The 27,967-nt window shown below is 39.9% G+C and overlaps 1 protein-coding gene across 3 annotated transcripts; it reads right to left on the bottom strand.

Annotated features, from left to right (window-relative positions):
* Positions 1-418: 418 nt before the first annotated feature.
* POGLUT1 (protein O-glucosyltransferase 1) lies at positions 419-27,875 on the bottom strand. 3 transcript variants are annotated; one of them, XM_047725719.1, is made up of 11 exons: positions 27,720-27,875; positions 26,887-26,977; positions 25,565-25,708; positions 16,963-17,098; positions 14,472-14,593; positions 8,621-8,680; positions 6,918-7,017; positions 5,095-5,153; positions 3,908-4,075; positions 1,760-1,816; positions 419-1,296 (listed from the first exon to the last, which is right to left on the bottom strand). In XM_047725719.1, exons 1-11 carry the CDS (start codon positions 27,802-27,804, stop codon positions 1,140-1,142), a joined length of 1,179 nt encoding a protein of 392 aa, XP_047581675.1. In that variant the 5' UTR covers positions 27,805-27,875; the 3' UTR covers positions 419-1,139. The 3 variants fall into 3 exon arrangements, with proteins under 3 accessions (XP_047581675.1, XP_047581695.1, XP_047581684.1); XM_047725728.1 differs by lacking the exon at positions 419-1,296 and adding an exon at positions 1,321-1,641; XM_047725739.1 differs by lacking the exon at positions 3,908-4,075.
* Between the last annotated feature and the right edge of the window lie 92 nt (positions 27,876-27,967).

The raw sequence follows: 27,967 nt of genomic DNA, 5'->3' as shown, positions 1-27,967 counted from the left end.
GCAAAGGAAGAGTTGATTTCAATGTGGAAAAGTTGGCCCAAGGGACAAGGGTGGTTCTGAGTAACCAGACTCTGTGGGTTTTCATCTAAAAAGTTTTCTTCATTTTTAACTATGTTAGAAAGAGCATCCTGAGAGATTAAATTACTACCCAAATATGTCTTTCAAAAAGGGAAGAAAGGGGAAAGGAGGTACTGAAATATCTCTGACTTAAGTTAAGTGTTCAAGTTGGATGGTCTCAACTCCCAGTGTAACATTTCATAGGTGGAGACTCCTTGAGGTCCCTGCACACCTTTGAGGATATGGACTGCTGCCAATCTAAAGAGGAAAAAATATTAAGGGTGTGCAAGGAGTGAGGAAGAGCTGTTGTTCTATGCACAGCTTCATTAAAGAGGACTACTTCCTAAATTTATTAAGAGGCTTTTGTCTTTTTTTTTTTTTTTTAAATAGAGAAACATGTGTGTGAAGGCACAGAAGGGGAAAACTTGAAATCCAATTGCAATAATTACTCATACAATTGGCCCCTTTCTCTGTAGCATTATAGAAACCTCCTGAGTACCAAAAAGCTTATGGTTTTACAAAAGAGAACTGCCCCATCATTGCATGGTACAACTACTGCTTCCTTAGACCTTTCAAGAAATGATCCCCAGGTGTTTTTCACAAACCCTATAAGACCTCCTACATTAAAATACAGTGACAGAGATCAAACCTAGAATAACTGCAGAACTGCGGCGGTGATGGGTTGTACTGGTTCCAAATGATTAATTTTTCTGTTCCAAATAAGGGGACAAAGTATCATCCCACAGATGCAGTCAGTTTCACAGTGATGGACATACACGTATGGATGTCTGTAGGCACAAGCTGGGATTGGTCTTAAGAAAATAAAAAGCAGAATTGGGTTCAAAACCCACGTCTCATGATTCCTCGTCCTTATTCAGCCAAAGCGTTGAGCTGCTTCATGTCTGTATCATACACATTTTGGATCTTTCTCGAGAGTGGCTCTGGGTGCAGCATGATAAGGAAAACCAGTTATTTGGCTTGATAACAGTATTCAAGGTAGAGGTGCCACACTCATGGGAAGCTTCTCACCACGGGTTCTCTGAGGGCTGCTGCCAGGAAGGACCGTGGTCCGATGATGACTACTAGAGTTCAGTTTTCAAAATTTTGGGAATAATCTGATCATAGCCTTTCCTTCTTGTTACATTGTAAGACAAGAATTTAGAGTATTCAGTCAAGAGGCTGTCCCAGTAACAGGTGACATCTTCCATCTGCAAATGGTTCATAATAAACTGGCTTCCCCTAAAAATAAGATTAACAAGAACATTTAAAGCACAGCACTTGATAGTAATAATAGCGTACATGTGGCTGCTTACCTTGTGTCAAGCACTGTTCAGAATGCTTAGGCTTTATGTGAATTAAATCTTGATTCTCAGAGCCAACCCTATAGATATCCTAGCCACACATACGCACTTAGCCATAAAACTTAATTTTTTTTTTCTTAAAAACAAACACATACAGAGTGAATGCTCAGAAATTCTGTACTTGTTTAATTACCTCAAAGATTTCAGTCTACTTTGATAAAAGATGGGCTTGGGACATGTGAATGTGTGTCTTCCTTCTGGACAGCTTTAATTCTGATTATCTCTGTATAGTGAGGATGAAATCCAGATATTACCATGATAACAATATTCATACACCTTTAGCTAGGGCAAAATGGGGATGATAAAGTAAAATAGAAAAAGGAAAAATGAGCAGAACTTACCTTTCAGCAATTTCTTGAGCCACATCATCATTTGCTTTTACAAAATGCAACAACTCCCTAAAATTGAAAGAATTATTAGACTCTGAAATATGGACCAAACTAAGAAAGAAAGACCATATATATACTGGCACAAAAATAGACAAATAGGTCAATGGAATAGAATAGAGAACCCAAAAATGGACCCAAAAAATGGTCAACTAATCTTCAACAAAGCAGGAAAGAACATCCAATGGAAAAAAGACAGTCTCTTCAACAAATGAATAGCTACATGCAGAAGAATGAAATTGGGTCACTTCCTTACAGCATACACAAAAATAAATTCAAAATGGATTAAAGACCTAAATGTGAGACAGAACAGAGGCAGAGACCTCTTTGACCTCAGCTGTAACAACTTCTTATTAGACGTGTAGCTGGAGGCAAAGGAAACAAAAGCCAAAATGAATTACTGGGACCTCATCAAGATAAAAAGCTTCTGCACAACAAAGGAAACCATCAACAAAGCTAAAGGCAGACTATGGAATGGGAGAAGATATTTGCAAATGACATACCTGATAAAGGATAAATCTAAATAATTTACCAAACTCAATACCCAAAAACAAATAATCCAATTAAGAAATGGGCAGAAGACATAATAGACACTTTTCCAAAGAAGATATCCAGATGGTAACAGACACATGCAAAGATGTTCAACATCACTCATCATCAGGGAAATACAAGTCAAAACCACAATGAGATACCACCTCACACCTGTCAGAATGGCTAAAATTAACAACACAAGAAACAACAGGTGTTGGTAAGGATGTGGAGAAAGGGGGACACTCTTGCACTGTTGGTGGGAATGCAAACTGCTGCAACCACTCTGGAAAACGGTATGGAGGTTCCTCAAAAATTTAAAAACAGAACCACCCAATATCCTAGCAATTACCCTACTAGGTATTTACCCAAAGGATACAAAAATACAGATTTGAAGTGGTACATGCTCCCTGATGTTTAAAGCAGTATTATCAACGCTAGCCAAACTAATGTCCATTGACTGATGAATGGATAAAGAAATTGTGGTATATATACAAAATGGAATATTTTTCAGCCATCAAAAAGAATGAAATCTTGCCATTTGTCATGATGTGGATAAAGCTATAATGTATTATGCTAAGTGAAATAAATTAGCCAGAGAAAGACAAACACCATATGGTCTCACTCATATGTGGAATTTAAGAAAGAAAAGAGATGAACATACGGGAAGGGGGAGAAGTAAAAACAGAGAGAGTGAAACAAACCATAAGTGACTCTTAACAACAGAAAACAAACTGAGGGTTGATGGGGAGAGGTGCAGAGGGATAGGCTAGATGGGTGATGGGTATTAAAGAGGGCACTTGCTGTGATGAGCACTGGGTGTTGTATGTAAGTGATGAATCATTAAATTCTACTCTAGAAACCAATATTGCTCTGTATGTTAACTAACAAAATTTAAATAATTCAAAAAATAAAAACAGTTCCTTAAATTTTAAAAGAAAAAAGAAAGAAAGACCACAGACTGAGATCTACAATTAATCTCTAGAGAGGTGGATAATGGATTAGAGTCCCCTCAGGACCAAAGCAAGGACAACAAAAGCCCACACAGGCTAAAGGCAACCTGTTGTAGATTTGGGACATACTTGAGAAAATAGAGAAATGTTCAATGATACACATCAAAAATCAGCAGTGAAGAAAAATTTCCCTTTGGTCTCCTGCTCTCACCCCAGAAAAGGGCACTGAGCTTACCTTTCTGGCCCCCTTCCATATCTCTTCTTAGTTCCTCACATCATGTGAGAAAATTTGCCTCTGATTCAGTGGGATCAGTTCTCACATTGTGTCTGAAAGTCCCTTTGACAATATAACATCTAATATCCCTGCCTTTAGTCTTGGAGAGATAAGAGCTTTTCTACTGCATACCGTCTGAATGTTACATTTCATACTAGCATTAGAGAACTTTTTCAAATTAAATCTCGCTTATAGCCTAGCTGAATAGTGACACTATAAATGTAAACCAAGTGAGGAGAAAAAGCTTTCAAGGGAAAAAGTCATCAGTAGTAAATGTCTTAAATGGCTGGGGTCTAGATGCAGACTGTGGAAATCATTAGGCACTCTGCTAAGGGGAGGGCCACTCACTGGACATTGGAGAGATCTGTTTTGACGGGGATATAATGAACCCACGGCTTCAGTTGTGGATAGAAGAATTCGAGCCACTCATCACCCACATGGAAAACAAGTGAGCCACACAGGAAGAGGTGTTTGAACCGGAAACTTGCAGCTACACCTCGAAAATTAAACAGATACCTGGGAATGAAAGAGCAAGATATACTTGATCCTACATGTCTGCTGCCACAAATATGATCTTTTTCTTATTCCCTATTCCCCTTCTCGCCTTTTATGACCCCCTTCCCTCCCTTTCTAGTTCCAGTTTTCCAGGACACATCCACATATCCCTGTGGGTTTCCTGGGGCTACTGGCTGTTCCAGGGAATGACAGGGAGAGGGGGAAAGGAGGACTCTTTCTCCAGACAGAGCTAGATAGGCCCACAAGCTAGGAGCCAGACAGAGACACAAGCCTCAGATGGAGATAGTACCTTACGCTTTCCTACAAGCTTTCCTGGGCCTAATGTCTCTAACGAGTCATGGCTCCCCCAAACCTTGTTTTTCCCATATGGTACTCCACCAAAAGCCTCCATTGTTCCCTGTTCCCTCTTTTTCTGAAGTCTGGAGAAGACAATCAGGCATACATAACCAATCTTCAAAGAAATACCCTCTGGGAAAAAGCTAACTGAGAACATTTTCTTTTCAACATTTCTTATGCATCCCTGTCCCCAACTAGAGTTGCTTCTACTCTATACTTCTTACTCTGCAGTGTAATTAGCATTTACCTCTCTGAATCCCCCTACTTCCTCCTGACCTGCTTTTACCTGTTCACCTAATCCTTAGTCCTGGCATTGAATTATAATATTTCAGTTACATATGCTTTATTCATTTTGAAATGTAAACCCTTCTTAGCCTGATAAATACTTCATCTAATTTCAGCTCTCACTTGAATGGGGTGTGGAGAGAGGGAGTCCCACCACTTTACTTACTAGCAGCAAGGTCTATGGAGGCAGGGACCATAATTATCATTGTCTCCGCGGTTCCCACAGAACCCAGCAGACAGCCTTGTGCACATGGCATGGTCTCAGTAAACAACAACCAAATGAATGAACGGGACTTTCATAAACCCCAGCTGGGTCCGAGTATTGAAGTTGTCCCCCAAAATGAAGCTATTCCAAATGCAACAGGGAAGCCAAGAGTCAGGAGTCCCGGAAGTCTTACTTGTATTTGCAGTGATCCACAAGATGGACATCCTTAGCAGCTGGCTTCCCCAAGGTATCCTTTAAATAAAAAAGAAGTGATTAGTATTGAGAGTGGTAGTATTTATTGAAGACCACAGCGCAGCAAGCACTGTTGAGCATTCCATCAACATGACCTCATTTCAGTGTCCTGAATAAACACGTTCAGAAATGTTATTATCTTATTTTATAGCTTTAGAAGCCTTGAAAAGTTGAGAAAAGTTGAGAAAAGTTGAAAAGAGACTTGCTGAGGAGCACGTGGGCCTAAGGAGAAGAACAAGGGTTTTAACCCAGGGCCTGTCTGATTTTAGAGTTTAAGCTCCAAGGCCACGTGGATCCTTCTCTGAACTTAGAGGTCTTCACCTACAGCATGTTTGATGTTGTGTAAATTATACATAGAGGACGTTACAGGTGGTGGCTAGCAGGCTTGGAGGTGTAACCCACACACAGATTTCATTGGGGATGCAAAGTATTTAAAAATAAAAATTCAAACGATTGCCAAGCTATTTCTTACAAAAATCCAGATTTCCAGGTTTCCTTATAAAAAAAAAAGGAAGATCTGCTAAACTGGGCTCCCATTCCCTTGGCAGCAATGACTGGACCTTTAATGCTCTCTCCTGCTTACTCCTGTGGCCCCAGGGGCATTTGCGTTTGAGACCCCCATCTATATTCCAGCTATCCTGCCAGATGGTAAACGTCTTAATGAAAGAAATAAGTCTGGTTTGCTTTTTCAGGTTCCCACAGTAGAGGCTGAGCTGAATGGATACCTTTTTCATATTCTTATTTTTCAACATAGGTTCTTAAACTTTGGTCCTGTTTGATTAACACTATCAAATAATACATCTCAGATATGCTTAGTTGTCCCACAAGAAGTTTAAAACTGTTTTCTTATCATCCTCATGTGGTACATGGAAATTTCCAATGAGGACATTTAGGATTTAAAGTTCTTTCAACAAGGCAAGAAGTCATAGATTTGAAAGGACAGAGATAAACTCCAACCTGACTGTCTCCACCTTACAATTCACCTCCCTGAATCCCCCCACTTCCTCCTCCCAACCTGATTTTACCTGTTCACCTAATCCTTAATCCTGGCATTGAATTATAATATTTCAATTACATATGCTTTATTAATTTTGAAATGTAAATGCTTATTTTTAAACAAATGAAGATGCCTGGACCCCATCCCAGAGACCTCTCTGATTGGATTGTACCGTCAGAGTTGAGAACCACTGGTTTAAACCAGGGGTTGGCAAATTACAGCCCACAGGCCAAATCTGGACCACTGCTTATTTTTGTATACAACCCCTAAACTAAGGTTATTCTACATTTCAAATGCTTGAAAAATATCCAAAGAATATTCATGACATGTAGAAATTACATGAAATTCAAATTTCTGTGCCATAAATAAAGTTTTATTGGAACACAGCCAGGCTCATTCATTTACATATTGTTTCTGACTACCTTCACCTGTGATGGCTGAGTTAAGAAACTACAACAAGCCCATTCAATCCACAAAGCCTAAACTATTCACCATTTGGCCCTTTTCATAAAAAGTTGGTGTCCTCTGGTTTACTCCTTCAAAGTGGTAAAAAACAAAACAAAAACACTACTCATAATATGGCCCAGAAAAGCAATGTGAGTTTGAAAAAATAATAATTTACATATATGCTAATACTGGTTTGTGGAACTTTCTCTACATTCATCTACCACTGAAAGGAATCCTAATCTGGAATTCTACCCAGGTGGCAATGTTCTTTGAATGAGAATGTTCACTGCTCTGGTTCTATTGAGATGACTGGTGATTACTTTCATAGATTTCCAGGCCTGGTTTTTGGTATATTCTGCGTCAACAAGCTTTGGATTTTTCCGAGATAGAAGAATGAGAGGATCTCGTTCTGGACTTGTCCTGTAAAAAGAAACACGTGACATAAAACAATGTGTCCCACACTGGAATACTCTTCCCAATCTCTGAAAGGTAAGCAATGCAATTACCATACACAGAGACGGATAACTTATTGGTTATTTTAATAGCAGAGGAGGGGGTTACTGGGCCCTATGGCATATAGGTGTTCCTGGCTATTCTCTACTTTACCCTTCAGGGACAGGGAATATTGGGCCCTTTTTTGCTTGCATCTAATCTTTAAGATTATGTTGTTCTGGGCACTACAGACATATCCCAGGGAATGAGTTTCCTTTTAGCAGGGTTCATGAAACCTCTATAATCATTAGTATGCACAGCTCTGTGACTAGAGTGATCACCCCTCCCCCAAATAGCTACATGACTTTTGTTGTCTGTGTTCTGTACGGTCCAACACAATATTTAAATTAAAAAGAAAACTGAAGGGCTTAAAAACCTGAAGATTATACGTAGAAAAAGGCCTAGTTATGATGCAAGTAGCAGATGGTCTTGACATTTGAGGGGTCCTAGAGTCCCTGTGGACCACTCTCTAGAAAAGTGTCCATATCCCCATATAATTTATAGACAGTCCTAAAACTGTTCAAGTCCACATACAATACCAAGTTAAGAAGCTGTGATCTCAAGATCTGAGAATCAGAGAAGTTGATAAGGACCAGTAAACAGTGGCTGCTGGGCCCGTCTGCATTCTCAAGTTCACTGCCCAAGTAAATAGAAGGTGTGATCTCCAAGAAAGATTGACCAGGAAAACAACAAAACCTTTCTCCCTGTTGTGTTCATGTGTACAGGAGAGATTCATCATGTATCTGCATGCTAGGTACTGTTCTTGGCACTGGAGATGCAGGTCTGAGCAACATAGAGAGGGTGCTTGCCCAACATTTCTCTCTCCCTCCTCCTCCCTTTCTTCCCTGCTTCTGTTTCCATTTCCACCAGTCTCAGTCTGTGCTTTCCATCACTATTTAGCAGCCCATGGCCTCATGAGAAAGATAGTCAGGAGAACTGGTGACCGTTCCTGCTCTGCCATTAGCAAAGTGACTAGCAGAGGGCCAGGTCAGAAGCTCCCTATAGAAAATTATAATCTCTGAGGCAAGAGGACAACTCAGCTGTTCTCTTCAGCATGTACTTGATGCCCAACACACTCAGGGCACTCTGTTAATACCTGTTGAATGACTAGATGAATGAACTTTACTTCTTTTAATTTCAGTTCAATTAAGAGTGACTTAGGCAAGAGGCACTTGGGCAGCTCAGTCAGTTAAGCATCTGACTCTTGATTTGGGCTCAGGTTAGGATCTCAGGGTTGTGAGATCAAGTCCTGAGTCAGGCTCCTTGCTGGGCATGGAGACTTAAGATTCTCTTCCTCTCCCTCTGCCTACCCCCTTTCCCACTGGAATGCATGTGCACTCTCTCTTAAAAAAAAAAAAAAAAAAAAAGTGATTTGGGCAAATAATCGGAGTTCTTCTCTCGTCTAAAATTCTATGATTCCACATTTACTTCTTAGCTATCCTAGCTTTCTCCTTGAACTACAGTTCTTCACATCCTCAAAATTACTTGTATCTTACAAATATCTTTGTAAAATATCAGAAAATATAGTCACCTTGATCCTCGGAAATATGCTGTAGAATTTTTCTTTTTCCATGGCCACTGTGCTGCTGACCTAAAATTAGATTTCAATTAGTTTCTGTTTTTCTCTTAACTATATGAGGATGTGTTTTAACCATTTCTGAAGATTAGTTCAGAACTTTACATTTTCAATTAAGTCTGACCCAGACTCTCAAAAGAAAAAGCCCTCAGTGACAGTTTATTACCCTTTGTTGTTACTTCACTCCTTTGGAGATGCTAGCCAATAATATCTACAATCCATACCTCCATTAATAAATTAACAACACTGAAAGAGAAGTTCCCAGGGCACCTGGGTAGCTCAGTCATTGAAGAATCTGACTCTTGATTTCAGCTCAGGTCATGATCTCAGAGTCCTAAGACTGAGACTCACATCAGGCTCCACACTCAGTGGGAAGTTGGCTTGAGATTCTCACTCTCCCTCTGCCCCACCCCCGCTCAGGCACCTGCACATGCACTCTCTCTCTAAATCAACAAAATCTAAACCACCCCCACCAAACTCCTAAGTTCTAAATGACATGTTTAGGGCTGTTAAATCCTACATCACAATGAGGATTTCTTCTCTACTTTAACTAGAGTGCTGCTGTTGATAAATTTAGCAGGCAAAGAGAATTGCAGAAAATATCAGAAACTGAATTAAAGGCAAGAAAGCAAATCACTCCTGGACTTCAGTTTTTGGAGGACACGCAGTATCACCAGAAATCTGCCTGATGTTCCAAAGTGCTCCATCAAGCACTGTACGAAATGCTCCATCGAAGTCCCTGAAACTCAGTCTCAGTACACATTACCATGACCAGCTTTCCTGGCTGAAACTGCTAGCTCACGGATGCATCATTCTTAACTTCCTTCGTAGGGACCCTGCACAGAAGTTGCCCAGTGTCTTCCTTGAAAAAGGAGGGGAAGGGCTGAACTGGAGTTAATGAGGGATTGGTGGGCTACTTACCATAACAGAGAGACTCAGGATATAAACTTGTTAGGTAGAGATACTTTTAGATACATAAATGTCACATTACTCATTTTCTCTCAGCTGAGAGCATTGCTCATTTTCCTGGCCTATCTTATAGCTCTTTCTTGCTGGACCATCCTTACCCGGTTCTCCATGCCAAGGCCAGAACGATCTATTGCTGTGCTTCATATGCCCTACCCCCACAACAGAAACACCATAACTCTGGGTTATTTTTGTTTTGTGAGATATTTTTTTAGGGGAAAAAAATGATATATCCTCATTATAGAAAATTCTAATGGAAAAGCATAAAGTAAAAGTGAAAAAAAATCATCTTGAATCTTCCCAATCCTACTTTTAGCAATTTAACGTTTTCACAAAGAATTTCCTTCCTGGGGCGCTTGGGTGGCTCAGTCATTAAGTGTCTGCCTTCAGCTCAGGTCACAATCCCAGGGTTTTGGGATTGAGCCCCGCATCAGGCTCCTTGCTCGGTGGGAAGCCTGCTTCTCCCTCTTCCATTCCCCCTACTTGTATTCCCTCTCTCGCTATCTCTTTTTCTGTCAAATAATTAAATAAAATCTTAAAAAAAAAAAAAAAGAATTTCCTTCTAGTCATTTCTTTATATCAGCAGTTCTCAACTGTTGGTGATTTTGCCCCTTTCTCCCAGAAGACATTTGGCCACAACCACAGACATTTTGATTGTCACTACTGGGGGACTGCTACTGGCACTTGGTAGACCAAGGATGCTAAACACCCTGCAGTGCACAGGGAAGCCCCCTGCAACAAAGAATGATCCAACTCCAATTTCTCAAACCAATACTGAGAAACCTCGCTCTACATAACAGAGATCCTATATATACATATATATGCTCATTCTCACAACCTCTTGAGGTGGGTTTTATTATCCATATTTTACAGTTGAGGTTCTTGAAAGGCTAGAGTCACACAGCTCATAAGAGCCAGAGTTTGAACCCAGAGTCCCTTTACTTCACACTCATGCACAATATTCCATTTTACACCCATGTCATAATTCACTTCATTACTTATTCATGGGCTTTTAAGAAGTTTCCAACCTTCTGCTTTAAGAAACAACACTGTAGGGGCGCCTGGGTGGCTCAGTGGTTTAAGCCTCTGCCTTCGGCTCAGGTCATGATCCCAGGGTCCTGGGATCAAGCCCCGCATCGCATCGGGCTCTCTGCTCAGCAGGGAGCCTGCTTCCTCCTCTCTCTCTGCCTGCCTCTCTGCCTACTTCTGATTTCTCTCTGTCAAATAAATAAATAAAATCTTAAAAAAAAAAAAAAAGAAACAACACTGTAGTGACAATCTTCGTGTACATATCTTTACATACTTGTCTAATTAACTCTTTGGGATAAATTCTAGAAGTGAAATGGCTGGGTCAAAGACATGAACATTTTATATTTCGATATATGTTGCCAAACTACCTAACAAAAAAGTATCAATTTACACTGAAATTTTGAGTATAAATGTCCTTAGTCCCTGGGAAAGCTGCATTTAATATACACAGACTTTGTGCCATTTCTGTTTTCTCTCTCCATCATTCTTTCTACCCACTTACCTACCCCTCAAAAGACCTATGTTGGGACGTTTTTCCCTAGGCAAGTGTTAAAAGTGACACCCTGGTGCTGACTCAGACCTCTTTTATTACCACCCTGTGACAGTACAGACAGAAATCTTTAACTCTACAGAAACACTGAACTCTTCTACAGAGTGAAAAGTAAGTCAGTGGGGACAAACTCCCCCAAAACTAGAAAAATAGAAAAATAGCAGGCAGGCATCAATGTAGATAAACTAGCAGATTATTAAAGTTTCACATTAAGAAATGAAATCACATGGCTAGAGCTTCTGAATGGAAGGCTTTAAAAAATAAAATTGTAATTCTGTGATCATACTTTTTAAAAAGATTTTATTTATTTGAGAGAGAGAGCATGGGAGAGGGGAGGGAAGGGCAGAAGGAGAGGGAGAAGCAGACTCTCCACTGAGCAGGGGGCCTGATTCAGGGCTTGATCTGGGGACCCTGAGATCATGACCTGAGCTGAAGGCAGATGCTTAACGCACTGAAACACCCAGACACTCCATAAATAAATTCAACTGAAGAAAAGAGGGGAAGATACTAAAAAAGAAAAGTATGTTCTTATAAGCTTAGATTTTAAAACATAATCTATCTCCCTAAAAACTTCTTAGTAGTTTACAAGGTAGGGGGAGGGCACAGCAACTACACAGTGGAGGAATTGGCAACACCTTGACCAGGTGATCAAAATTAACATCTCCAAAGAGGCGTGGATGGTCGCAAATCACTTAGGTAAGTAATCAGGCCGGGGTGCAGGAGCCAAATCTAATCGTGAGGAAACAGACAAAACCAAACTGAAGAACATTCTATAAAATGTATAGCCTGCATTCTTCAAAATGTGAATGTTATGAAGGAGAAAGACAGACTGAGGAGCTGTTCAAGATCACAGGAGACTAAATAGACGTGACCACTAAACGCAACACACGAGCCTGGATTGTATCCTGTGCTGGAGGCAAAATGAGCCATATCAGATACTACTGGCATAATTAAATGTACCAATATTGTTTCCTGAATTTGATCATTGCAGCATGGTTATAAAAGAGAATATTCTCGCTCTTAGGAAATACGCACTAACAAATTAAGATGTACAGGGTCATAAGGTGTACAACATACTCTCAAATAGTCCAGAAAAGAACAAATTGTACATGTATTACATATGTAGCCTAAAAGTCTATCATAGAAAATAATGAGGTAAATTATTATCCACACAATGGAATATCATGCAACTGATAAAAATAATGAGGTTGTTTCATACATACTAACATGAAAAGATTTCTAAGCCACACTGACTAGTTGGTGGGAAAGTTGCCAATGTCAGACATACATGTTTACAACCATGTATAGGCTTCATATCAGAAAAAAGCTTGTTTTTAAAGAATTAAGAAACAAAGTAGAGAGTGCCTGTCTGGCTCGGTTGGAAAGATCAGCATTCAAACTCAGATGATCTGTTTCAAGAGCCATGAGTCTGACTCTTGATCCTAGGTCAAGTCATGATCTCAGGGTTGTGAGACTGAGCACCTTGTCAGGCTCCACACTCAGCACAAAGCCTGCTTAGGAGTCTCTCCCCCTCCTTCTGCCCCCCCCCCCCCAGCTCACACTCTCTCACTCTCTCTTATTAAAAAAAAAAGAAAAAAGTGGATGTATAGCGGGTCAAAAAAGAAGAATGTGAAGAATCTGAAAAAAAAAAGTATTAGATTATTAAGACCAAGAATAACTTAAAGAAAAACTGGTTAAAGGCCTTATTATTTTTCCCTTTCAAAATTTGTCATTCAAAACCAGAATCTACATAGGAAATGATGGCCTCAATGTCTGGAGAGCATGGGTAAGATTAACTGGTAGTGCAGACACCTGGACTTCAGGCCTAGATTGGTTCCTGACCTTAACCAAGCTACTCAATCTCTCTGGGTCTTCCTTCCCTCATCTCTGAAATAAAGAGTTGAAAAGGACAATTTCCAGTTCTAGTTCTATGAAGTATGAGACCACAGTATCTTAAAAAATAATTTTGAGGGCTCCTGGGTGGCCCGGTCAATTAAGCATCTGATTCAGGCTCAGGTCATGATCTCAGGTTCTGGGATCAAGGCCCCACAATGAGCTCCATGCTCAGAGGGGAGGCTGCTTGTCCCTTTCCCTCTCCCTTTGCCCCTCTCCCCCAGCTCGTGTGTGTACATGAGTACACGCACTCTGTCAAATAAATAAATAAAATCTTAAAAAAAATTAATTTTCAAAATACACCTACTGAATAACAGACTCATTTTTTTACCTGGTGGCTCTACTTGCCACTGAAGACTGCAGCCCTACCTGTTTCTCAGGACTCCAGCCTCACCTTTGACTCTCCAGCCACATGTGGTACAAACAGGTGACAGATATTTGTGGAAATAAAGTTGAATTAAATTTTTGCTTTCCCGGGACACCTGGGTGGCTCAGTTGGTTAAGCAGCTGCCTTCGGCTCAGGTCATGATCCCAGCGTCCTGGGATCGAGTCCCACATCGGGCTCCTTGCTCGTCAGGGAACCTGCTTCTCCCTCTGCCTCTGCCTGCCATTCTGTCTGCCTGTGCTCGCTCTCTCTCCCTCTCTCTCTCTCTGACAAATAAATAAATAAAATCTTTAAAAAAAAAAAAAATTTTTGCTTTCCCAATACTTGAGAAAGACCTATAAAGACTGTATTTCTAGAAGTATGCTCATTAGGTACCAATGTTGATTGAATCGTTAATGCAAAATGTAGCCAGGTAAGATATACCTACAGTTTGGATGACCCAGACAATCTAAATTCTGAAACGACAGCAGATTGAGTCAACAGGCCCAGGCATGTCTCAGTCATGAATCAGGAAGATCTGGCATAAACTTGTACTTGAGATACCTGTGGGACATTTATGCCCTCCCCATCTCCACCCCCAGGACTTAGCTCTAAATTATAAAGTGCATTTATGTTCCTCCAAGTAATTCTCTATTCTCCTCCACAACATGGTCATTCATTTTTTTCTAATTATGGAAGGAATTAACTAGTATTTGGAGAATCTTAAAAATACAGAAAAATTTAAAGAAGAAAAGAAAGGGTTCCTATAATCCTTTCCACAAAGGCACTTCTGACTTTAGGGTAGGTTCTTCTGCTCTTTTCCTATGGATATGTAAGTATGTTAGACACATATAAAATTGCTTATGCTAGAAGAAATTTGTTTTGTTTTGTTTTGTTTTTACTTAAAAGTTAGTCATTTTAAAGTAAATAATTGCGTATACCCTACTGTTTATTTCAAGAAGACCCACAAAGAAGGACAAAGAAAACCTCTGTATAGGACCTACCTTACCAGATCTTCTCTGAAAAGGTCCCACCGTCCAAGACCTGTAGGATAAATTGGCCAAACAGCGGGTCCCCCTTCCCAAAATGTCCAAGCAGGATACATGATATCATGGTACTCTGATGTCTTCAACAGAAACAGAAAGGGTTTCGAAATCAGTCTCAGAGAGAGAAGAAGCAAACTACTGTCATGCTGCAGGATCTGGACAGAGGTCTTGATCTAGTATTAATATTGCCACACATCTATTTTCCCTGGTCTGCCAAGTCTACACTCTAGATATTAAAAGGCAAAAATGACCATGGGCTAAAATTCATGGGCTCACTAATCCCAGAATTTGAAATCTCATTAAAAGTCAATTTTTCCAGTTACCCAAAGTTCTGTTTTTCTAGAGGACATTATTATACTGTTAGGGTTGTTAGTTTAAGGGAAATGAAACACCTAACTCTGAATGATCATATAAATCTCTCATCTTTTAACGGCTATTACACTTGTAGTGTATACTGTCTTACCAGTTCCTGATTATTTCCCAAGTGGGTCTTTTGAGAACAAGAATCACAGTGCGATGGTTAAGAGCATGGGCTCTTGAAACAGAACATCTGAGTTTGAATGCTGATCCTACCTCTTTCCAACTCCAGGCAAATTTTTCTATGCCTCAGTTTCCTTTACTTTATGACAGGAGAAATAATAATACCAATAATGTTATCTATCTAATGGGCTTATTTTGAATATTAAATGAGTTAGTACATGTGAAAAGCTTAGACCAGTGTTTGGTACGTGGTAAGTACTCGGTAAGTGTTAATTAGTATTACCTAATACTGTGGTACTGTGGAGCTCACACTGGTTGGCCAATAAATTCTTGGTTATTTGTTGGTCAGGGCCAGAAGTGCTGATGGGCAGGATGGGGGAAAGGGATATTATCCCACATCTTTCAAAAAAAGTTTAAAACCATTTGTTCCCCCTTTTTGTGGTTAATTCTGTTAAACTTCTGGCCACTGATAGACCTCTATCTCTTCAGTTTCTTCACTGGGATTACACATGCAATATGATGTTCACATATTCTCAAATACTTTTAAAAAATGATATGTGATTCATCAAGCAGCTAAGACGTAACAGCTGCTCAATAGAAGCTGAACAATTCCTAAAAGGTGAAAGACTAAATTCCCTCTCTAGGGACTAGGAGTCATTGGTTAAGAAAAAAGAGAGGAGGGGCCCCTGGGTGGCTCAGTGGGTTAAGCCTCTGCCTTTGGCTCAGGTCATGATCTCAGGGTCCTGGGATCGAGCCCCACATTGGGCTCTCTACTCAGTGGGGAGCCTGCTCTTCCTCCTCTCTCTCTCACCTGCCTTTCTGCCTACTTGTGATCTCTGTCAAATAAATAAATAAAATCTTAAAAAAAAAAAAAGAAAAAAGAGAGGAGATGAAAAGAAAGTTAGTATACTGATGGTCATACTTTACCGTCCACCAAAACAACAAATAAATGACAAAAATAAATTCCTTATTGACGTACATGAGGTCCTCTATCTGTTCTTCTGGAAGGGTTTTATGATAAACGAGACCAAGCACTTTTGAGAAATGAGGCTAAACCATGGGAAATGCAACACCAATGTGGCCTCAGCCCACTTGCAACACAGGAAATAAACAAGTCTAGAGAGAAAGTAAACTGCGATAAAGAAAAACTAAGGATAAAATGTCCCTCTTTGGAGAAACCAAATCAGAGATGGTGTGCCTTTTCTCAAAGTCCGTAGGGTTTTCCTAAGCCCGCTCTTCCCCCATAGAATCTTCCATCCATTCTCTTTGAGGCCACCCCCACCAAATGTGTTCATGCCTAATCTCTAAGGAACTATCCCTGCCAATACATATTTGCAAGAACCAGAACACTGAGAAGATATTAACTGTCCCAAGTTCTTTAAGTCCACAGGTGTGAGCTAGTACACGTATTCCTCCATAACTAGACCGGAAGATGACCCTCTCACATACCCCTCTCGGATATCCAGGCCTATCCCTTCAACATAGTGCTTAGGCACAAACTGGGTGGAGTTATCTACCACCTTCAGTTTCACTGTTAGCCATGTTGAGCCCCTGGGATAGACTGACAGATAGGACAGACAGGACTATATATATGGGAGCTCAACAAATATTTTTTGAATAAAGATGTTCCCTAACTCCAAGCCCATGAGGTCTCTTAAGCCACTTTCTCCCATGCTCTGTAGGATATCTTGAACTTTGCCCTCAATGTCCTATTGGTTCTTCAGGCCTCCATCATTCCCTACCCTTCATCCATAGCCCTGTAGATACTTAAGCAATATTACTCACATTACCCAACTACTTGGTTTTATTGCTCAGCTACTGTGAAGCTAAGAAGGACACAGACCAATTCTTGGAACCCAGGTCTCGTCCTCACCACTACCCAACAGACTCAAGTCACAGGACAATCATCTCCTACTTATACTTTAGAGGACCACCCTCCACCTCCCCATATGGCTCTTCCTATACTTACCTTACTGAAGGAGAAGACTGGAATGGCAGGTTCCATCCATTTAGGAACCTGAGGATAATCTCGTACATTAATCACCATTTCCATGTCCGGAAGCCGCCCGATAACTTCCAAAATAAAGTGTTCAACACCACTACACCTGCCAACCAGAAATACCACAAATTTACCATACTAGTGCCTGCTATAGAACAAAACAGGGTCTCATTCCCACCAATGATCTGAAAGCCAGTGTTCAGATCATTGGCCTACTGCAAAGTTTCCCAAAAGCAATGCTTCTAAAAAGACTTTTTCTACTCTTCTATATTATGCAAGTTCTTTCCTAGCCAGCCTGCTTCAGCTTAGAATAGTTAACGAAATTTTCCAACTAGATCATAAGTTTGGAGGATGTATTGGTACTCCCACCACCTCTCCTCTACACATTCCTATTTTTTTAAACTTCCCTTTTCATTTAATTAGTAAGTAGATACAAATTTTGATAGGAACTGGAAAAAGCTGGTTTTCTAATTGTGTCCCTTGGGCTTTGCATCTCACAAAGATTCTTTTTTATCTCCACCATAATTAAGTCTCATAATTTAGGAGGAAAGATAGGAAAACTTTTATTGCCTTCAAGTTGAGTACAGAACACTATCAAAATCAGTTTTGCAAGCCAGAAAAGGAGAGTTATGTACACAATTATGTTTATACCATACTATGGTCTATTAAGTGTTCAATAATAGTGTTTTGTCTAAAAAAACAACATATATATCTTAATTAAAGATACTTTATTGCTAAAAAATGCTAACAATCATCTGAGGTTTCAGGGACTTGGAATATTGATCACAGATCATCATAATAAATATAACAATAAAATTTTAAATATTGAAAGAATCACCAAAATGGGACACAGAGACATGAAGTGAACAAATGCTGTCAGAAAAATAGCACCAATAGATTTGTTTTATGCAGGGTTGCCACGAAACTTCAATTTGTTAAAAGAAAGAAAGAAACAAAGAAAGAAATGCAATATCTGCAAAAATGTAATAAAAGTGAAACAACAATAGAACAAGGTATGCCTATATAGCTTTCTGGTTAGACTCTCCAGGAATCCTCAGGGGATTTTTGGAAAGAGAGGATACACTAGCAGCTCAGGTCTTCTGCCCCATTCTTTGAGGTTCTGACTAGCACTATCTTGGGGGGAGCATTCCAAGGTTCAGCCAAAATTTTCCAGCAGCATAGAAATGACTGATTTAAAATACTGATTTATATATAGAGAGGTTACTGCAAAAAGTATCAGTGACTCATAAACAAAGGAAAAGATGCTCAACTGTTAAGCCCAAGTTTTCACGTCTGAGAGACCACCAAGGAGCCAACACCAATGCAAGCACACGAGGGTTTATTTGACAAGCTTAAGCTTGGGACCACGTATACCCGACACAGCGGAGTAGGGACTTGGATCCCGAACCAGATTATAGTCAGAGTTTTAAAAGGCAGAGTAGGGGTGGACTCGGCGGTGGGTGAGGACAAAGGGGATATTCAGAAGGGCTATCAGGGTAAAGAAGACTGTCAGGATACTGGAGGTCTGGTTATTATCAAGCCAAGGCCATTTTTTCCTCTAATGAGGCACTGACATGAAGACAATTGGGAGTTTCCTGGTGGAATGTCACATTCCTCCTATCAAGTGTCCTTGTTAGTGAGATTTAGGTTTAGAAGAAATTTAACTTTATTTCCATTTCCTTCTGTCTCAGCCTCCCTCAGTTTTATGGAGGGGTGGGCGACATTCCGGCTTGAGGAACTGAGTTATTTGCCTCTGGAAATTGGGCTATTGATATTATAGCTTCTTTGTTGTAAATCTCTAGGACATTTGTAAACCAAGGGAGACTCCTGTCTTGCAGGATTGTGATCTCTGCAAGTTAACTATTTGTTTTTCTTTTAGGGCAGCCAGGGGTGGCTGAGGAATGTCACACATACTGTGGAGGGGAGGGGAGCGGCTGGAGAGGGAGTGCAAGGTGCCAGCTTTTGCTTTGTCAAGATGGCTGTACTTATGTCAAGGCTAGACTCCAGATGGGTAAAGCCTTGTTTTTCCTGGCCTCCACACACCAATATTAAAGAAATGCATCAAAGGCACCTGGGTGGCTCAGTGGGTTAAGCCTCTGCCTTCAGCTCAGGTCATGATCTCAGGGTCCTGGGATGGAGGCCCACATCAGGCTCTCTACTCAGTGGGGAGCCTGCTTCCCCCTCTCCCTCTGCCTACCTCTCTGCCTACTTCTGATTTCTCTCTCTGTCAAATAAATAAATAAAATCTTTTAAAAAAAAGCACCAAAGCCAAACTTGTAAAAAGAGAGAAAGAAATGGTGGTTACCAGGGGATGGGGGGATGGGGGGACAAGACAGAAGATTATTTAAGGGTACAAACTTACATCAAGTAGTAAATAAGCCCTAGAGATCTCATACATAAATGTGATTACAAACAACAGCATTGTATTATAATCAAACTTGCTAAGAGATTAGACCTTAATTATTTCAACTACTAAAAAAGAAAGGATAATTATGTAATATGATAGAAGCGTTAATTATTGCTATAATGGCAATCATATATAATATGCAAATATATCAGATTCACAAGTTGTATACCTTGAATTTATACAGTATTATATGTCAAATATATTTCAAATAAAAACAAAGTATCACTATGACAAAAAAAAAAGTGCCAAAGCTAGATGCTAGTCTTCCCTAATCCGATTGCAAAAGATCAGAGTCCAATAATACACAGTATTGATAAGAGTATGAGGTGTATTCTGAGCATGTGATACAAGGGTCAGGTAAATGAAAAGGATGGGGGAAGGCACAACTTTGGGGTGGTGGCTGGCTCAGTCAGTAGAACATGTAACAGATCCTGGAGTTGTTGAGTTCAAGCCCCATGTTGGGTGCAGAGATTACTTAAAAGAAAAAAAATGTAAAAAAATAGAAAAGAAAAGAAAAGAGACACAACTCCTTTGGAGGACAGTTTTCTTCTATTTATCAAGATTTTAAAAACACATTAATTGGCCTACTTAATCCTACTTCTAGGAATTTAGCCTATAGATATAACTACATGAGTACTCAAAGGTATAAGTACAACCCATTGTTTGCATCTGTTAAAATTCAAAGGGGAGGGACGCCTGGGTGCCTCAGTTGGTTGGAGGACTGCCTTCGGCTCAGGTCATGATCCCGGAGTCCCAGGATCGAGTCCCGCATCGGGCTCCCAGCTCCATGGGGAGTCTGCTTCTCCCTCTGACCTTCTCCTCGCTCATGCTCTCTCTCACTGCCTCTCTCTCAAATAAATAAATAAAATCTTTAAAAAAAAAAATTCAAAGGGGAGTGGTGGAGAATAAAGTAAATGCCCACTGACAGAAGGTTGAATAAAGAAATCCATACAATGGATTATTATGCAGTCACGAAAAAGTGAGATGTGCCCTATATACTCTTAAGGAACAATTTCAAATCTACTATTAAATGGAAAAGAAAAGGAAGTTGCAGAACAGAAGATACAGCATGTTCTAATTAGTTATGAGTTTAGATAATTGTATAGGCACAAACTACTTCTGGAAAGATATACAAGAAACTTATAATTGTGGTTATCTTTTGAAAGGAGGATTCAGGGACTACACATCTAGGGGTTAAAGGTAGTAGAGAAACTTACTTTTCCTTGTATATATTTTGAGGTTATCTAAATATTTTACCATGTGCATGGAAAATTCCTTTGATAATAAATAAATAGAACTGGTTAAAAAGTGGAAAAATATATTATTGCTGTACATTTATATTTAACAGCTAAAATATTTAACATTTTTTTTCATGTTTAGCCTTCAAAATATCACTCTTTCACATCTTATATAATTCTATTTATAATTCCATTTATATAAAAATCCAGGAAATAATCTATGACTGAAAGCAAATCAGTGGATGCCAGAGGACAGGGGTAAAAGGATGGCATGGCAGGGAGGGTCTGGGCAGAAGGACTGCAAAGAGGCACAGGGAAAATTTTGGGAGCGACAGATATGTTCATTATCTTGATGTATACATATATCAAAACTTAACAAATTGCCATTGCAGCAAAAAGAATAAAATATCAAAAAAAAAGGAATAAAATACCTAGTAATAAATTTAACCAATAAGGTAGACGACCTGTATTCTGAAAACTGTCAGACAATGATGGAAGAAATTTAAGATGAAACAAATAAATGTAAAGATGTACCATACTCATGGATTGGCAGAATTCATGTTGATAAAATGTCCATGCTCCTGAAAGTAATCTATATATTCAATGCCTCTATCAAAATACCAATAGCATTTTTCACAGAACTAGCACAAATCATTCTAAAATTTGTATGGATCCACAAATGACTCTGGATAGCCACAGCAATCTTGAGGAAGAAGAACAAAGCTGTAAGTATCACGATCCCAGGTGTCAAATTATACTACAAAGCAACAATAATCAAAATAGTATTGCACTGGCACAAAAATGGATTACTAGAACAGAATAGACAGCCCAGAAATAAACCCACACTTGTATGGTCAATTAATCTATGACAGAGGAGGCAAGAATACAAAATGGAGAAAAAATAGCTTCTTCAATAAATGGTGTTGGGAAAACTGGGCAGCTACATGCAAAAGAATGAAACTAGACCACTTTCCTACACCGTATACAAAAACAAACTCAGAATGGATTAAAGACCTAAGTACAAGGCTTGAAACCATAAAACTCCTAAAAGCAAACAGGCAGTAAACTCTTGGATGTTATTCTTAGCAATATTTTTTTAAATCTGTCTCTTCAGGCAAGGATAACAAAAGCTGAAATAAACAATTGGGACAACATCAAACTAAAAAGCTTTTGCACAATGAAGGAAACAACAAAACAAAAAGGCAACATACTAAATGGAGGAAGACATTTGCAAATGATACATCTGGTAAAGGGTAAATATCAAAAATACATAACTCCTATAACTCAACACCAAAAAACAAACAATCCAATGAAAAAATGGGCAGAGGACAGGAATAAACATATTCCAAAGAAGATGTATTATGTACAGATGGCCAAAAGACACAGGGAAATGCAGATCAGAACCATAACAAGACATCATCACCTCACATCAGTCAGAATGGCTATAACCAAAAAGACAAGAAATAACAAATGTTGGCAAGGATGTGAAGAGAACCTTCATGCACTGTTGGTGGGAATGCAAAGTGGTGTAGTCACCATGCAAAACAGTATGGAGGTTCCTCAAAAAAATTAAAAACAGAAATAACCTTATGATTTGGTAATTCTGCTTTTAGGGGGTATTTATCCAAAGAAAACAAAAATACTAATTTGAAAAGATATATATACCCCTATGTTTACTGCAGCATTATTTACAATAGTCTACATATGGAAGCAACCTAAGAGTCCATCAATAGATAAATGGACAAAGTTTATATATATATATACATATATATATACACATACATAAAACCTTTGTCCATCTTTTCAAATTAGTATATATATAAGTATATATTGTATAGTATATATATTATATAAAGTATATATTTTATACTTATGATAATATATATGATATATGATATACATATCATATATATAATGGAATATTAATCAGTCATAAAAAAGAATGAGATCTTGCCACTTGTGACAACATGGATGGACCCAGAGGTTATTATGCTAAGTGAAATAAGTCAGACAGAGAAAGACAAATACCATATACCAAAAAGACTTAATAAATATATAAATAAATTCGTATGATTTCATTTATATGTGGAACCTAGAAAACAAAATAAATCAATGAACAAAAAGCAGAAACAGACCTATAAATACGGGGAACAAACAGATGATTGCCAAAGAGAAAGGGAGAGGGGATGGGGAAAATGCACCAAGGAGACTGGGAGATACAGACTTCCAATTATGAAATAAATAAGTCATGAGGATAAAAAATACAGCATAGGGAATACAGTCAATGGTATTATAATAGTGTTGTATGGTTAAAGACAGTAACTACACTTGTGGTGAGCACAGCATGGCATACAGAGTTGTCCAGAATCACTATGTTGTACATCTGAAACTAAGGGAATGTTGTGTGTCACTATGCTTCAATAAAAAGAAGTCATGGGGAATATATTCAATAATACTGTAATCACTTTGTATGGTGACTGACAGTAACCACATGTATCACAGTAAGCATTTTGTAATGCATATACATGTGGAGTCACTATGGATACACTTGAAACTAATATAATATTGTATATTAGCTATACTTCAATTAAGAATAAATTAAATTTGGGGGCTCCTGGGTGGCTCAGATGGTTAAGCATCTGCCTTCGGCTCAGGTCATGATCCCAGGGTCCTGGGATCGAGTCCTGCATCAGGGTCCCTCCTCAGTGCAGAGCCTGGTTCTCCCTTCTCCCTCTGCCATTCCCTCCGCTTGTGCTCTCTGGCTCTATCTCTCTGTCAAATAAATAAATAACATCTTAAAAAAAAAGGAATAAATTAATTTTTAAAAAAGATAATGAACATAAACTTATGAAGTTGTATGCGCAGTTTATGTCAGCCATACCTCTCTAAAGTTATTATTTTAAAAATACCATTATTCTCCATCTTTGAAATGACAGATCTCCAGTCATTTAATTACATGGTGCTCTGGTTCCTCAGCAAAATCTCTCAGCTCATCCTTGAAATGCTGAATTTACATTTTACTTTGTTCAGGAATAAAATTTTTTATATGCCTTACAGGCTCCTCGGACTGGGTGAATTAAAAGTATCCAGACTTAGAAAGATACTGTTTTTGGCTAGATGGGAATCTGAGATATTATTCAACTGTGTCCATTTTATTAAGGACACTAGTTCTGAGTATTTCATTTTGTTTCTTTTTTGCTCAAATCTGTTTCCTTAGTTTTGTAGGTAGTTGAGATAGGGAACTTTCCATGCATTAGAGATACAGAATATTTTATTGTCAATGAAATGTCCTGTGCTCCCTTCAGAACATTTCTACGAGCTCATGATTCTGACCAAAATGTTCTGAGGTCTGGAATGAGAGGTATGTGCCTTTCAGAAATTTTCTATTTAATTTCATCTGGAAATTGTTCAGCTAACTACATTAGGTAAGCTTTTAAAGTCTAACAATGTCTATACTCCTATTTTTTTTCTCATTTGTAGAAATTAGAAATTCCTCTACACTCATAATCTATAAAGTCTCTATTACTCCCAAATAATGAAAGAAATGCCTGTCTAAAATACCTCAGCAGGGGAACCTATGTGGCTCAGTTGGTTAAGTCTCTGCCTTTGGCTCAGGTCATGATCTCAGAGTCCTGGGATTGAGCCCTGCGACAGGACTCCCTGCTCAGCGGGGAAGTCTGCTTCTCCCGCTCCCTCTGTCATCCCCTCATGTGATCTCACTCACTCTCAAATAAATAAATAAAATCTTCAAAAAAAAATAAAAATAAAATACCTCAATAATTTTGCCCACTACTACCTTATTTACCCTAACACTTGATAACAAAAATGTAATTGTGATTACTTCAGGGTAGTAGGATATTAAGTGATCTTTATTTTCTTTTTTGTTGTTTTCACATATTTTTGACAATGAAAATGTAATAACTTGTAATAAAGTTGTTATTAAGAAAAATTCTTTATGTCCATATGGATGGATATTATTTGCACTACTGCTCATTTACCTTTTTTGGTTTTTAAGATTTTATTTATTTACTTGACAGAGAGAGAGAGAGAGCATGAGCAGGAGGAGGGGGAGAGGGAGAGGAAGAAGCAGACTTCTCACTGAGGGGGGAAGCTCCACCCGGGGCTCAATCCCAGGACCCTGGGATCATGACCTGAGCTGAAGGCAAATGGGTAACTGACTAAGCCACTCAGGTGTCCCTCACTTACTTTACTTTTAATGACAGAATAGAGATTGTTTAGAAAGATCTTGGGTAGGGGAATACCATGACCTCTGAGTTTTATACTTTGTAATTTTATAAAGATTTGTGTTAAAAAAAAAAAAAAGGACTCCTATAAGGGAGATTTCTCATTTATTGTATAAATATATAATGCTACCTACACCCAACCTTCAGGCTCAGTCCATGACCTTCCCTAATTGCTCCCAACCCTCAGCCCACTGATAAGTTACCTCAACTCTCACACCTGAATTCCTGGCTGGGGTAGTCTGCGTAATCTGCAGCCCCAGTTACTCTTGTCTTTCCATCACCTTTCTCCAAATACTCAGTATCTAGAACAATACTTGACTCATGATAAACACTCAGTGCTTCTCCTCCTTGAGCCCAGCCTATTCCTGCTGGGTTTCATCAGCCCATTCCCTACAGCTTCTATACCTGGGGAAAGATGAGCAGGGCAGAGCCATAGCCAATACAATCAGTGATGTGCCCAAGCCTCAAGGAGAGGAGACAGACTTTAATATAGGAGAAAGAGGGGGCAGGAGTTGGCAAGAAAAATCCCCAGGTAAGAAGAGCTTGTCACTATGTTCTGGTCCCTCTGAAATGTGAGGAGAGATTCACCTGTGGGTCCCTTTAACTAACTTCTCTATGAGAACAGTATCAAGTAAGCCCATAAATAAGAAGGTTGAAAGATATATCTACCTCATAATTCTTACCTTGACGGGAACATGCAGTCATTCTCTCGGTATAATCTGTTCTTAATGATCTGATAGTGGGTCCCTAGTTTCCTTCTGACTACTTCCGCCATCATCTTCCTGGAGATACCTCCTCGGAAAGGAGTCAGATCTTCTTCTATGACCCTGGGAAAGAATGTGAATCATCAAGGAAAGCAGATCAAGAAAGTGGTACCATTCTACCTACTTTTTATCTGTGGGTGTAGATTTAGTATTAGAAAACAAAGTAAACCAGGGAAAGAATAGAAGGCAGGAATGAGCAATGTTTCCCCCAGAAGCACACAGGTAATCTAAATCAAAACAACAAAGCCACAAAGAGGAAAAAGCAAGTCAACTTTTCTTCTTCCTCTCTCCATCTGGATTGCCCCTCCTCTGCTTGATGCACATTCCTCCTTCAATACTCACACAACACCCATGTCCTCCCAGTCACTGCAGTCCCCCTAACCTCCCCTTCTCTGATTCCCATAGAAGGTATGATCTTTGCCTTACAGTCTGACACTCTCTGATGTCCTTGGTCTCAGACTGACTCCCTTGCTCGGGTCTGTTTGACCCCCACTCACCACACATACTCTAACAGTTTGACAGCAGTAATCAGAAATTACACTATTTTGTATCCCTTTTAAAGTTCATTATATAGTTTTTCAATAAGTATCTTAAGCATTAGGTGAATTTTTTGAGGAGTCATAGAACAACACAATGAGGAAATAAAGGACCCTGTTATTTAGCTGATGAGGAATCTGAGACTCAGAGAAGTTAAGTGACTTGCCACAGGGATAATTAATGGGACATCTGCAACTAGAACCCAAGGCTGCTAGTTTGGGTTTGTTCATTTTGATTACTCAAAGGTTACTTTGAGTAATCTTTCTTTCACACTACCCTCTCAGTCATAATTTGCATACTTAAAAATTACCAATAAGAAATTATGATTAGGTTCATTTATAAACATGTTCATTCCACCGACAATATTTACTGAACTCTTACTGAGGGCCAGCACCAGGGATGCAACATGATTAAGACATAGGCCTTGATCTCAAGAAGCTTTCAGTCCAGTGGGGAACACGGACAAGTATGTGTAGCTAACTCCAAGGAGTAAATAGCCTTGCTGACACCATCTAGGCCTCTCCTATCCTAGTACATTTTTGTTCCTTAGAAATAGGAAATCTTATCTTTTAACAAGGAATCTTATCTTTTAACAAGGCATGCTTGGCCCTCTGATCACTGTAACCCAGGACTCTTGGGGATTTTAGGGGACTTCTTGTGACAAGCACTAGACTCTCAAAGACATATCAAAGAAATGAACTCACCCATGGTAGCAGCTGCAATTTTGACTTGAACATGGTTCATAATTCTCCAAAGACCTGTTAATTTGGTCAATATATACTTTCCATTTTGAACCTTCAAGAAGTGAAGTAAATGAGAGTTAACAAAATACCCTGAGCATTCTCATTTGCTGGCAGCAGGCATGCAGAACCAACAGATGGCCAAAACTTTAGGACACCCTTTCCCATTCCACTGGTGGAAACGAAACGCCAGGAAGAATTCATTCTGTAATTCTCCAGCACTCATGTCAAGTCTGCTCCTCTACTCGGGCTGTCCGGTGTCCAAGAAATTAGAAAATGTCCAAGTCTGGCACTCAGAAAGCTATGAATAAACTGGTGACACGTATTCTCACCTTTTACTAATCAAAGTGAACCCTATAAAAAGGATCAGTTAAAAGGCACAGATATTAATTCTCCCTTCATCTGTCTGGCAATTCACTAAGAACCACACACACACACACACACACACGCAGGCACGCACACGAGTTATCCCCCAGTGTGTTTTAGGGAGGAGCAGCGCAACTAAGCGCAGGCGACACCCGCTGTGGGTAAACACAATTCCCTCTCTTCCCCACCATCCCAATCCCGAAAGACGGGTTACTCTCCAGGGTCCTGGGCAGTAAAAGCAGCGCCAGCCACCCAAACGCTCTCACTCTCCGCTCCAAGGCTCCCCCGTGCCCTCTGCCCAGCTTTGCGCTCCAGCGGCCAGAGCATCAGCTGGCCGCCGGCCTCACCTGGGAGCCAGGGGGGTGGGAGGGCGCCCCCGGACCGAACCTGACGGCGCCCCAGCAGCAGGCTCTGCCCTGCCGGAAGCCTACCTGACTCCTTCTGGCGGCCGGGCGCTGGGGGCAGTAATAACAACAGCAGCCAAAGCCTTAGCTGCGGGCGCGCCCACCGCTCCATCGCCCGCAACCCACTGCGGAGTCCCCGCGGCTGCGCGGGCGGAAACTCAGCCCCGCACAAAGATGGCCGTGGGCGCCGCACCACGTGGGCGGAGGGCCGCCCCGCACAGAGATGGCGGCTCGCCACTCCGCGCCCCACCCCCCCAGCCCCCAATCCCAGTTTC

This window comes from Lutra lutra, chromosome 1, assembly GCF_902655055.1.
Source record: "Lutra lutra chromosome 1, mLutLut1.2, whole genome shotgun sequence".
Lineage (NCBI taxonomy): Eukaryota > Metazoa > Chordata > Mammalia > Carnivora > Mustelidae > Lutra > Lutra lutra.
Note: the sequence above shows the minus strand (reverse complement) of the source record. Positions and strands in the feature narration are given on the sequence as shown.

Coding starts and splice junctions, on each gene's coding strand:
- POGLUT1 (XM_047725719.1), bottom strand. CDS start 27,804: ATGGAGCGGTGGGCGCGCCCGCAGCTAAGGCTTTGGCTGCTGTTGTTA. Junction 25,709..26,886: donor AATTGCAGCTGCTACCATGG/GTGAGTTCATTT, acceptor ATTCTTTCCCAG/GGTCATAGAAGAAGATCTGA. Junction 8,681..14,471: donor TTCAGAGAAGATCTGGTAAG/GTAGGTCCTATA, acceptor ATCTAATTTTAG/GTCAGCAGCACAGTGGCCAT.